At 36.3% G+C, this 14293-nt stretch overlaps 1 protein-coding gene across 7 annotated transcripts in view; it reads left to right on the forward strand.

Annotated features, from left to right (window-relative positions):
- Positions 1-13517, forward strand: part of arhgef28a (Rho guanine nucleotide exchange factor (GEF) 28a) — a 161980-nt gene extending 148463 nt beyond the window's left edge. For all 7 annotated transcript variants that reach the window (XM_061908051.1, XM_061908054.1, XM_061908053.1 and 4 more), the window contains one exon: positions 6211-13517. In XM_061908051.1, the coding sequence (XP_061764035.1) occupies positions 6211-6326 (116 nt within the window). In that variant the 3' untranslated portion in view covers positions 6327-13517. The remainder of the gene's footprint in view (positions 1-6210) is intronic.
- The last annotated feature ends 776 nt before the right edge of the window (positions 13518-14293 follow it).

Below are 14293 nucleotides of genomic sequence, written 5' to 3' on the forward strand. Positions count from 1 at the left end.
TTTATTTATATAGCCCCAAATCACAAATGTCTCAAAGGACTGTACAAACCATTACGACTACGACATCCTCGGAAGAACCCACAAAAGGGCAAGGAAAACTCACACCCAGTGGGCAGGGAGAATTCACATCCAGTGGGACGCCAGTGACAATGCCGACTATGAGAAACCTTGGAGAGGACTTCAGATGTGGGCAACCCCCCCCCCCCCCCCCCCTCTAGGGGACCGAAAGCAATGGATGTCGAGCGGGTCTAACATGATACTGTGAAAGTTCAATCCATAGTGGCTCCAACACAGCCGCGAGAGTTCAGTTCAAAGCGGATCCAAGACAGCAGCGAGAGTCCCGTCCACAGGAAACCATCCCAAGCGGAGGCGGATCAGCAGCGTAGAGATGTCCCCAACCGATACACAGGCGAGCGGTCCATCCTGGGTCTCGACTCTGGACAGCCAGTACTTCATCCATGGTCATCGGACCGGACCCCCTCCACAAGGGAGGGGGGGACATAGGAGAAAAAAGAAAAGAAGCGGCAGATCAACTGGTCTAAAAAGGAGGTATATTTAAAGGCTAGAGTATACAGATGAGTTTTAAGGTGAGACTTAAATGCATCTACTGAGGTAGCATCTCGAACTCTTACCGGGAGGGCATTCCAGAGTACTGGAGCCCGAACGGAAAACGCTCTATAGCCCGCAGACTTTTTTTGGGCTCTAGGAATCACTAATAAGCCGGAGTCTTTTGAACGCAGATTTCTTGCCGGGACATATGGTACAATACAATCGGCAACACATCAATCTGATTCCAATTCTTGGGGTGACGGTTCAATTCAGATTCGATTCTACCAACCCCAAAATCAGTGAAGTTGGCACGTTGTCCATCCATCCATCCATTTTCTACCGCTTATTCCCTTTTGGGGTCGCGGGGGGCGCTGGCGCCTATCTCAGCTGCAATCGGGCGGAAGGCGGGGTACACCCTGGACAAGTCGCCACCTCATTGCAGGGCCAACACAGATAGACAGACAACATTCACACTCACATTCACACACTAGGGCCAATTTAGTGTTGTGTAATTCGTAAATAAAAACAGAATACAATGATTTGCAAATCCTTTTCAACTTATATTCCATTGAATAGACCGCAAAGACAAGATATATTTAATGTTTGAACTGAGTCACTTTATTTTATTGTGCAATTAATCATTAACTTGGAATTTAATGGCAGCAAGACATAGCAAAAAAAAGTTTTTTTTTAACCACTGTGTTACATGGCCTTTCCTTTTACGCTCAGTAGACATTTGGGAACTGAGGAGATCCATTTTTGAAGCTTTTGAAGTGAAGTGAATTTATATTTATATAGTGTTTTTCTCTAGTGATTCAAAGCGCTTTACAGAGTGAAACCCAATATCTAAGTTACATTTAAACCAGTGTGGGTGGCACTGGGAGCACATGGGTGAAGTGTCTTGCCCAAGGACACAACAGCAGTGACTAGGATGGCGAAGGCGGGAATCGAACCTGGAACCCTCAAGTTGCTGGCACGGCCGCTCTACCAACCGAGCTATGACCGCCCCAGGTGGAATTCTGTGCCATTCTTGCTTGATGTACAGCTTAAGTTGTTCAACAGTCCGGGGTCTCCGTTGTGGTATTTTACGCTTCATACTCCGCCACACATTTTCAATGGGAGACAGGTCTGTACTACAGGTAGGTCGGTCTAGTACCCGCACTGGCTTGGCATTTTCTTGCTGAAATAAGCAGGGGCGTCCATAATAACGTTGCTTGGATGGCAACACATGTAGCTCCAAAGCATGTATGTACCTTTCAGCATTAATGGTGCGTTCATAGATGTGTAAGTTACCCATGCCTTGGCCACTAATACACCCCCAAACCATCACAGATGCTGGCTTTTGAACTTTGCGCCTACAACATTCCGTATGGTTCTTTTCCTCTTTGTTCCAGTTTCCAAAAACAATTAGAAATGTGGACTCGTCAGACCACAGAACAATTTTCCACTTTGCATCAGTCCATCTTAGATGAGCTCGGGCCCAGCGAAGCCGGCAGCGTTTCTGGGTGTTGTTGATAAATGCCTTTGACTTTCCATAGTAGAGATTTAACTTGCACTTAGAGATGTAGCAAAAAACTGTAGCTACTGACAGTGGTTTTCTGAAGTGTTCCTGAGCCCATGTGGTGATATCCTTTACACACGGATGTCGCTTGCCTGTTGTTCCGTGCAGTGATTTCTCCAGATTCTCTGAACTTTTTGATAATATTACAATCAAACTTGATTTTTTCGATAACTTTGATTTAAAACAGTAATAGTAACTTTTGTTAATTTTACAGCACTTATCAATATTACCGTTACCTCCTTAGTATAGTAATAAATAATATTATACACCATAAAGGGTTAACACGATAAGAGTAGAAGAAACACTAACCGATTTGAATGACCCTTGGTAGTTGTACACCGCCTCTACTTTGTTTGTTTTTAATGTATACCTTAAAGTCCTAAAATAGATTTACGTGTATCTTAGCAAGTATCCAGTATGTTTGTTTTTCTGGCAAATAAGCTAACCTAGCATTATGTGGCTGTTAAAATGTGAGTGTTGTGTTAGCATTTAGCTAACGTAGTTATGCTAGTGTTGCTTGTCAGGTTCAAACACTGATGACATCTTTTAAACAAGACAAGAAGCAAGGAATTAAACAGAGACAGAATCAAATTTGGCTCAATTGAGGAGAAAACTTCTGGTCTGTACTCTTGTACAGTCTCTAGCATGCTCTGGCGAAATTGTACGCTTCGTCTTTTATTTGGACTTTCCCTGATTACATAGCAACAGCTGTTTCTAAGGAACGTGGGTCGTCAACAACCGTCTCCTTTGGTTACAGAACTGTTCAAAGAAAAGGTTGTAAAACGGTTCACAGAAAAGGTCGCCATGAGGGGAGTCAAACCCTCCTTCCTCTCGGCTTTGTCGTTCTTGGGTCACGACTATATCTTCCTGTTTATTAATATTCATGAAAGAAACAGAACACCTTCATGTTGCTTCCCATCCTACGCAGTGGAGTTTTACAAGCCTTCCTCTTGATAGGTTTAAAGACAGCTTTTGTCTTCTCGCCGGGAACTCATTTCAACACAAAGTTTTGTGATAACTTAGATACAATTATTCTGACAGCTAACATCAAGGCTAACACACGTCCAAGACCCTATTGAGGTACTTCTTGTATTTACTTGAGATTGTTGACAAATACAACATTTAAATGACATGGAACTTAGATAAACGTATGTAAGCTAACCTAGCATGACGTTGCTGTTAAAAATGTGAGTGTGGTGTTAGCATGCAGCTAACATAGCTATGCCAGTGCTGCTAACATTTGTGCCCCGTTCCTTAATGTCACATTTTTTATATGTGACAGATGACAATGTTAAAAAGTGGATAAAGTAAAGGAACTCTTCATTTGCGTTAAAGCTACATTGCTAAACGCATTTTGAAACCCTCTAAATTCAAGGCTAGCACAGGTCCAAGACCCTATTTAGGTACTTCTTGTGTTTATTTGAGATTGTTGACAAATAGAACATTTATATGACATGGAACGATGATAAACGTATGTTATCATCGGCGAATAAGCTAACCTAGCATGATGTTGCAGTTAAAATGTGAGCGTGGTGTTAGCATGTAGCTAACATAGCAATGCTAGCGTTGCTAACATTTGTGCCCCGTTCCTTAACGTCAACATTTTTTATGCGATAGATGACATCTACAGTTACAGTGTTAATGTAAAAAAGTGGATACAGTAAAGGTACTCTTCATTTGTGTTAAAGCTATATTGCTAAATGCATTTTGAAACCCTCTAAATTCAAGGCTAGCACACGTCCAAGACCATATTGAGGTACTTCTTGTGTTTATTTGAGATTGTTGACAAATAGAACATTTAAATGACATGAAACGATGATAAACGTATGTTATCATCGGCGAATAAGCTAACCTAGCACGATGATGCTTTTAAAAATGTGAGCATTGTGTTAGCATGTAGCTAACATAACTATGCTAGTGTTGCTAACATTTGTGCCTGGCTCCTTAAAGCCTTTTAAGGCCCAAGCTGTTTGTTTACATGCTTTTTTTTATTTTTTATTTCTCTTTGCTATTTGGGCTTATTGCACCCTAAATAGAAAAAAAAAACTAACAATAATCTTTTGGTATGATGTACTTAGTCCATAAGTACACAAACGTGTACTTCATGTTTAGTGACATGCTAATTCTTATTTTTACACTTTTTTTCCTCCAAATTCCATTGTATGTTATACTCTTCTGGCACCACCAGTATAAGTGTAAGTGTCCATATAAGTGGCCATAAGACCCCAATTCAGTAGTGTACACAATTTTGGAAATAAGAGCTAAAAGGTGCTGTCCACGCATAGGGCCACTAAGCCTTTAGAGCACGGGTGTCAAACTCTGGCCCGTGGGCCAAATCTGCCCCGCCGTGTAATTTAATTTGGCCCTTGAGGCAATATCAATTTAGCATTAGAGCTGGCCCGCCGGAGTTATACAGCGTCTGTGCCGCTGTAACACCGCATTCACCGCTAATACTCATACTTGCCAACCCTCCTAATTTTCCCGATAGACTCCCGAAGTTCAGTGCCCCTCCTGAAAATCTCCTGAGGGCAACCATTCTCCCGAATTTCTACCGATTTCCACCTGGACAACTATATTGGGGGCGTGCATTTAAGGCACTGCCTTTAGCGTTCTCTACAACCTGTCGTCACGTCCGCTTTTCCTCCATACAAACAGCGTGTCACATAATATTTGTGGCTTTTACACACACATGCACAAGTGAATGCAACGCATACTTGGTCAACAGCCATACAGGTCACACTAAGGGTGGCCGTATAAACAACTTTAGCACTGTTACAAAAATGCGCCACACTGTGAACCCACACCAAACAAGAATGACAAATACATTTCGAGTGAACATCCGCACCGTAACACAACAGAACAAATACCCAGAAACCCTTTGCAGCACTAACTCTTCTTGGAAACTTCCAGCAAACTGACCAATAATTAACGTTTTATTCATGCATTTTCTCTTGCTACTTCAAGGCTTGAATGTTTGGTTCATTCATTATTGTTATTTTATTTTCAAATGTATTATTAGCCTGTGGAAAAAATGTGATATTTACCTCAGAAGATTGCAACTAGAAAAAAAGACATACAATTTTTATTTAAATTTCCAAAGACATGCACCTGGGGATAGGTTGATTGGCAACACTAAAATTGGCCCTAGTGTGTGAATGTGAGTGTGAATGTTGTCTGTCTATCTGTGTTGGCCCTGCGATGAGATGACGACTTGTCCAGGGTGTACCCTGCCTTCCGCCCGATTGTAGCTGAGATAGGCGCCAGCGCCCCTCGGGACCCCGAAAGGGAATAAGCGGTAGGAAATGGATGGATGGATGCCATTGATATTCTTTTAATTATTATTATTATTATTTTAAACTGGATTTTGCATGTCATTTAGGTTATATAAGCCTTGCTTGTTCAATATTTAATGCAAAACTTGTTTGGGTCCCTATTAAAAGGTTAATTTGTTCAACCTTGGCCCGCGGCTTTGTTCAGTTTTAAATTTTGGCCCACTCTGTGTTTGAGTTTGACACCCCAGCTTTAGAGGTTTAATGTCACTTTGTTGTATGTGACAGATGACATCTTAATGTAAAAAGTGGATAAAGTAAAGGCACTCTTAAAGCTACATGGCGAAACACATTTTAAAACCGTCTAAAACCCAGCATCGAGACCCCTATTGAGGCGTTTGAGATTGTTGACGAATAGAGCGATGATAAAACGTATGTTATGTGAGGTTGTAATTCCTTGTAATAAGACAATGCAGTACAGGAAGTCATGTGTCGAGCAAGCTGCGAGGGATGGTCGGCGACTATTTTGGTCTGCCGAGATGCGGCGACGCAGAGGTCAAAGGGCGCCTCGACGAGCGCGTCGCCGTGACAAATGAAGGCACACTCGGCCTGTCACTTTAATGGCGTCATCACTCTCAAGCCCGCGTGACAGCGAGGCCACTTTGCCGGAGAAACATCCCAGCCGGGGTAATGACAGGTGAACTTTGACCCCGGCCGCCACAACGCCGTCCTAACGTGACTATTATTCCGATTGTAATTACAATTATTATTGTTATGGTCAAATGTGGTTGTTTCATCCTTCTGGACTGAGCTGCATGTCGTCTCTCTCAGATGACAGCAGCCCCTCCCACCCTTCCGACTCGCAGCTGGACGTCGGCCACCTGGTTTCCATGGAGACGGACAGCAGAGAGGAGGACGTCCCGGAGGAGAGCATCGTGTATCTCTGAAACCAGGACCAATATGGACCTTTAACAAAGTATTTATTGATGTTTTGTTGTTTTAAGGCCGCGCAGACCTGTTTTATATTCAAGGCGTGTCTTTAAAAGTGTGTCTTTGTGTGAGCTATAGTAGGTTCCTGCAGGCTCTTTGTTGCGCTCCCCCTGCTGGTTAGCGCCCGTTTATGGGGTGCCGAATGGAAACGTTCAGTCACACTTTACTAGCAGATATTTTGAACATTTAGCTCACTTTTTCGCATTCAGCTTTTACATTTAGATTTAGATTGAACATTCAACTTAAACACCGATATTTAAAATTTAACATAGGGATTCAAGTTAAACATTTGGCTTTAACTTTTAGATTTAGATTAAACATTTGGCTTAAATATTTATATTTAACATTTAGGTTTAACATTTAAAATTTAGCTTTAACGTTTAGATTGAACCTTCAGGTTCAGATTCAACATTTATGTTTAACTTTTGGATTTAACATTTCCATTGAACATTTAGGTTTAACATTTAGATTTATATTTGAATTTAGATTCAACATTTAGGTTCTACATATAGATTTATACTAAACATTTAGCTTTTACATTTAGATTTAGATTACACAATTAGCTTCAATGTTTAGATTTAGATTAAACATCTGGCTCTAATGTTTAGATTTAACATTTAGGGTTAACATTTAAAATTTAGCTTTAACGTTTAGATGTATATTCATCATTTGTATTTAACAACAAGATTTAACATTCAGCTTTAATTTTTAGATTCAACATTCAGGCTCAGATTCAACATTTATGTTTAACTTTTAGATTTAACATTTCGATTGAACATTTAGGTTAAACATTTAGATTTATATTCGGACTTAGATTCAACATTTAGGCTTGACATGGAGATTTAGATTAAATATTTAGCTTTTACATTTAGATTTAGATTACACAATCAGCTTTAACGTTTAGATTTAGATTAAACATTTGGCTCTAATATTTAGATTTAACATTTAGGTCTAACATTTAGGATTTAGGTTTAACATTTAGATGTATATTCAACATTTGTATTTAACAACAAGATTTAACATTCAGCTTTAACTTTTATATTCAACATTCAGGTTCAGATTCAACATTTATGTTTAACTTTTAGATTTAACATTTCTATTGAACGTTTAGGTTTAACATTTAGATTTATATTTGGATTTAGATTACACATTTAGCTTTAACATTTCGATTTAGATTAAACATTCAGCTTTAACATTTAGATTTAAAATTTAACATTTAGGTTTAACATTGAGATTCAGGTTAAACATTTGGCTTTAACTTAGATTTACATTAACATTTGGCTTTAATATTTAGATTTAGATTAACATTTGCTTTAACATTTAGATTTAGATGAAACATTTACTTTAGTATTTAGATTTAGATTAAACATTTGGCTCCAATATTTAGATTAAACATTTGGCTTTAATATTTAGATTTAAAATTTAGGTTTAACATTTAAAATTTAGCCGTAACGTTTAGATCTGTATTCAACATTTGTATATAACAACAAGATTTAACATTCAGCTTTAACTTTTAGATTACACATTCAGGTTCAGATTCAACATTTATGTTTACCTTTTAGATTTAGCATTTCCATTGAACGTTTAGGTTTAACATTTAGATTTATATTTGGATCTACATTCCAAATTTAGGTTTGACATGTAGATTTAGATTAAACATTTGGCTTTAATATTTGTATTTAGATTAAACATTTGGCTTTAACATTTAGATTTAGATTGAACGTTTAGATTTTAACATTTAGATTTAGATTTGGAGTTAGATTCCAAATTTAGGTTTGACATGTAGATTTAGATGAAACATTTGGCTTTAATATTTATATTTAGATTAAACATTTGGCTTTAACATTTAGATTTAGATTAAACATTCAGCTGTAATATTTAGATTTAAAATTTAACATTTAGGTTTAACATTGATATTCAAGTTAAACATTTGGCTTTAACTTTTAGATTTAGATTAAACATTTGAATTTTAATATTTATATTTAACATTTAGGTTTAACATTTTAAAATTTTGCTTTAACGTTTAGATGTACAGTATATTTAACATTTGTATTTAACGCCAAGATTTAACATTCAGCTTTAACTCTTAGATTCAACTTTCAGGTTCAGATTCAACATTTATGTTTAACTTTAAGATTTAAAATCACAGTTTAACATTTGGATTTATATTTTGATCTAGATTCAACATCAATGTTTACCATTTATATTTTGTGTTTGGATGTAACATTTAGATTTATATTTTGTATTTGGATTGGGATTCAACATTCATAATTAACATTTATATTTCCTGTTTAGATTTAAATGTTACACTTAACATGTAGATAAAGATTTAACATTTAGGTTTAGATTTATCATTTACATATGCATTTAATATTTGTATTTAACATTTAGATTTAACATTTAGGTTAAGATTTAGGATTAACATTCAGATTTAAAATTTAACATTTGGCTTTAACATTGAGATTCAGGTTAAACATTTAGCTTTAACTTTTAGATTTAGATTAAACATTTGGCTTTAAAATTCAGATTTAACATTTAAAACTTAGCTTTAACAATTAGATGTATTTTTAACATTTGTATATAAAGGCAAGATTTAACATTCAGCTTTAACTTTTACATTCAACATTCACATTCAGATTTAACATTAATGTTTACCTTTTAGATTTGTATTTGGGTGTAGATTTAACATTGAGGTTTAACATTTATAGTTAATGTTTAGACATAACATTTAGATTTATATTTAGCATTTGGATTGAGATTCAACATTCATATTCAACATTTAGATTTACAATTTAGGCTTAACATTTGAATAAAGATTTTACATTTCGGTTTATATTTACCATTTTGATCTGTATTTAATATTTAGATTTAACATTTAGATTGGTGTTTTTAATATTTATATTCAACATTTATATTTAGTATTTTGGATTGGGATTAATTAAATTCAAATTTATATTCAATATTTAGATTTAAAATTTAAAGTAAACATTTAGATAAATATTTAACATTTAGGTTTAGATTCAACATTTAGATCTGTATTTAATATTTAAATTTGGATTTAACATTTAGGTTAGATTTAGGATTAACATTTGGATCTGTATTTAATATTTAAATTTAGATTTAACATTTAGGTTAGATTTAGGATTAACATTTAGATTTCAAATATATATTCCTATTTAATATTTATTTATATCACAATTCTACATTTAGTATAAACTTAAAAGTGATAAAAGTGAGCTAAAAGTTCAAAATATATCTGCAAATAAATTGTGACTGCATTTTAACATTTGGACACCTCGCACCCTTTGCACTTTTTCAACGTGCCACAGAAGTAGAAGTTATGCCCAAGTGCCATCACAACATGTAAGAGACGTCTGATATTTATAATAATTATTATTTAATAATGATATGTATTACAGTACAATATGTTGGCTATATATTGTATGATGGCCACTATTTGAGGAAATATAAAATATCAATAACGTGCAATTGCCAAAGTGTAGCAGGGCAATAAGCTGCTTCAGTGCCAATTTAATACAAAATTAAAAAAAAAAAATCTATGTAAAAATTTGGTAGTTTCGTCGTGTAATGAACCTCATTGAAAAATCAAAAAAACAATACTTACATTTTCAAGACATCTAAGGTTCTTTGTCAGTTTATCCAGACAATAATGCTGTAACTTATTCCATCCTTGCCAAATGTCCACATCGATATTTTAAAATACAAAATAAAACTAATGAAGATTGTGTCCTTTGCCTTTTAATCATAATACTAATAAGTTTGTATTGCAATACACTTGACACCTCAAAAAAATCGCAAGTTTTTTATTATTTTCCGATGTAAGTAATTAAACTGTATTTTTTATAGCATATATCTCTATATAAAAAAAATATGTATATTCAATTTAGGATTGTGTTATATATATAGTCAGGTTTTTAGAGCCCTCCATTTAAATTTGTTTGGTCTTTCAACAATTAAAAATAAAATCCTGTTTGTATTAATGCATTATGGGAGAAAACCCCATAATATTATTACTATTATTATTATTATAGAGAAAAAAACTACCGTATTTCCTTGAATTGCCGCCGGGCCGCTAATTAATTTAAAACCTCTTCTCACTCCGGCACTTACCAAAGGCATGCGATAAATTTAGGCCTGCGCTTATAAATTTGAGTGTGATGTAAGGATACCATCATTAAAAGGACATTTAATTAAAAAAACTTTTTATAGTCTTACATTTACTTATAAATGAAGTCCATGCGCAGCTCCTTCTGATCAAAAGCATCGATAACTTGTTTATAGAAGTCTTCCTTATCTTTCTTCAGTTTTAAAAGTCTCTCTGTCTCGATGGATTATCTTCCTTTATTACCTCCTGCATCGATTGAAAGCCCAGTTTAGAAAACTGTTTTATTTAAGATATGTAATCCTCCATGTTAAAAGTGCAAGCGAGAAGAAAAAATAAACGCTGCTCACCCTTGCTGCTTGTTGTCACTTCTTTTGCAGCCGAGTAGTCGCAAGAAGGATCACTAGCGCCCTCTACCACCAGGAGGCGGGAGTCATTTAATGACACATATTTGACACACGCAGCTACGGTATATTAATAAAACATAGCTGCTTACGGTTCTTTTTAGCATATTCAATAGCTTGGACCTTAAATCCTACTGAATAGCTCTTAATATTCTTCCCTTTATGCGATTTCAAATGATTGAAATCAGCCTCCTCCATTTTGAAAATGATGACAGGTGAAGTGTCACTCGTGACGTGACGAGTTTGACCCGGTGGAAATTCTAGGCATATGCTAATTATTTGGCGAAACGAGTTTGACCCGGCGGAAATTCTATACATGCGCTTATAAAAATAATCTTTTGCGAAACGAGTTTGACCCGGCGTTAATCCTGAGACGGCGGTAATGCTAAGCATGCGCTAATTATTTTGCGAAACGAGTTTGACCCGGCAGTAATTCTAGGCAGGCGCATAATATATACCGCAATTCAAGGAAATACTGTATATATGTAAAAATACAAAAAAAATATGTACATTTAAATTCATACAAAATATTATATATGCTTATACATTCCTATAAATCATAGGGAAAAAAAACAATAAGGTTGATATATTTTGTAATAAAAAAAACAACTCAGTGTAAGGCATGAACAATTATTATAAACAATAAATTGACCAATTGCATTGTTTTATTAGGCATTCTGACTAAATAGGTGATTTGCAGCTGTATATCCCCATATATAACATATACAATACAAGCCAAAAGTTTGGACACACCTTCTCATTTCAATTTGTTTTCTTTATTTTCATGACTATTTACATTGTAGATTGTCACTGAAGGCATCAAAACTATGAATGAACACATGTGGAGTTATGTACTTAACAAAAAAAGCTGAAATAACTGAAAACATGTTTTATATTCTAGTTTCTTCAAATTAGCCACTCTTTGTTCTGATTACTGTTTGCACACTTTTGGCATTCTCTCCATGAGCTTAAACAGGTAGTCACCTTAAATGGTTTTTACTTCTCAGGTGTCATAGTTTTGATTCCTTCAGTGACAATCTACAATGTAAATAGTCATGAAAATAAAGAAAATACATTGAAATGAGAAGGTGTGTCTCAACTTTTGGCGTGTACTATATATATATATATATATATATACTCAATTTAAGATTTTAAATAGTCAAGTTTTTACAGCCCTCCATTTAAATGTGTTTGGTCTTTTAACAATTAAAAATAAAATCCTGTTTGTATTAATGCATTGTGGGAGAAAAAACCCTAAAAATATTGTTATACAGAAAAAATACATATTTAAAAAGACAAAAATATCATATATACATTTAAATTCATATAAAATAGTATATATGCTTCTACATTCCTATACATCGTAGGAAAAAAAACAATAAGGTTGATATTTTATGGGGGAAAAAAACGATCAGTCTAAGGCATGGGTGTCAAACTCTGGCACGCGGTCCAAATTTGGCCCGCTGTGTAATTTAATTTGGCCCTTGAGGCAATATTAAATTAACATTATAACTGGCCCGCCACTGTAACACCGCATTCACCGCTAATACTCTTACTTGCCAATCCTCCCGATTTTCCCGGAGGACTCCCAAAGTACAGTGCCCCTCACAAATTTCATCCCGGACCACAATATTGGGGTTGGGCCTTAAAGGCATTGCCTTTGGCGTTCTCTACAACCTGTCGCCACGTCCACTTTTCCTCCATACAAACAGCGTGCCGTCCCTGTCACATAATATATGCGGCTTATACACTCACTCAAGTGAATGCAATGCATACTTGGTCAACAGCCATACAGGTCACACTGAAGGGGGCCGTAGAAACAACTTTAACACTGTTACAAATATGCGCCACACTGTGAACCCACACCACACAAGAATGACAAACACATTTCGGGAGACCATCCGCACCGTAACACAACAGAACAAATACCCAGAATCCCTTGCAGCACTAACTTTTCCGGGAAGCTACAATATACAATCCCCGTTATCCCCAAACCCCGTCCACCGCCGAAAAGAGGCATTCAATTTTTATTAAAATTTTGATATGCCATTGATATTTTTTGATTATTATTATTTGAAACTCGATTGTGCATGTCACTATAAAGTTATATAAGCCTTTCTTGTTCAATGTTCAATGCAAAACTTGTTTGGGTCCCTATTTAAAAGGTTAATTTGTTCAACCTCGGCCCGCGGCTTTGTTCGGTTTTAAATTTTGGCCCACTCTATTTGAGTTTGACACCCCTGCTCTAAGGTATCAAACATTATTATTCACAATAAATTAACCAGTTGGAACTCTGACTAAAATAGTGATTTGCAGCTGTAAGACACACTTCAACACATAAAAACGTACTTTAGCTCCAGATTTGGCCTGGATGTGAATCATCTGTAAGCTATATACTGTAAGATGTTGTCATGAATCATTGCCTCATTCATCACTCCGCCGATGATGTCATCATGCGTTTAAATATGGATGTGCAGAAGCTTTTTACTTTCCCCAACCAGCGCTGTATGGTGTGTATGTAAATACTGTATATAAGGCTATTTATTTCTGCTGTATTTCTTGCCACAGGTGTGTTTCTGTTGTTCCTGATGGTACTGATAAAATGGACTTTTGTTGCAACAGCGCTTGTCCTCTCCTGATTTGAAATAGGACGCCGCGGCGATCCAGGAGGTTGAAAAGCAAATATTTTGAGTGTACCGAGCGAGCGGCGCGGACGTGCGGTTGCCAGCGGTGACGGGCGGGAGCGGCAGGTGTGGCAATATCGCAACACAACACATTAGTGGTGGCTGCTAATAATATATTTGGTGATATTTCATGTCTTCCACCAGTTTCTACCAGTTTGCTTCTTTGATTGAACATAACAAATCATGCTAGCTCAAATGTTATTAATAGTCTGTTCCAGGGTCAAACACGTTAGCATAAAATGTTTTATATTTTTACTTTCTTTACACTTTCTTCTCCAAACAAACATACTATAATCCTTTTATCTGATACATGTTTGGGGATTTTCATTTAATTATATATATATAAAATATATAAATACATATATATATAAATGGGTTGTACTTGTATAGCGCTTTTCTACCTTCAAGGTACTCAAAGCGCTTTGACACTACTTCCACATTTACCCATTCACACACACATTCACACACTGATGGAGGGAGCTGCCATGCAAGGCGCCAACCAGCACCCATCAGGAGCAAGGGTGAAGTGTCTTGCTCAGGACACAACGGACGTGACGAGGTTGGTTCTAGGTGGGATTTGAACCAGTGACCCTCGGGTTGCACCCATCAGGAGCAAAGGTGAAGTGTCTTGCTCAGGACACAACGGACGTGACGAGGTTGGTTCTAGGTGGGCTTTGAACCAGTGACCCTCGGGTTGCGCACGGCCACTCTCC

Source organism: Nerophis ophidion, linkage group LG08 (genome assembly GCF_033978795.1).
Source record: "Nerophis ophidion isolate RoL-2023_Sa linkage group LG08, RoL_Noph_v1.0, whole genome shotgun sequence".
Taxonomy (NCBI): domain Eukaryota; kingdom Metazoa; phylum Chordata; class Actinopteri; order Syngnathiformes; family Syngnathidae; genus Nerophis; species Nerophis ophidion.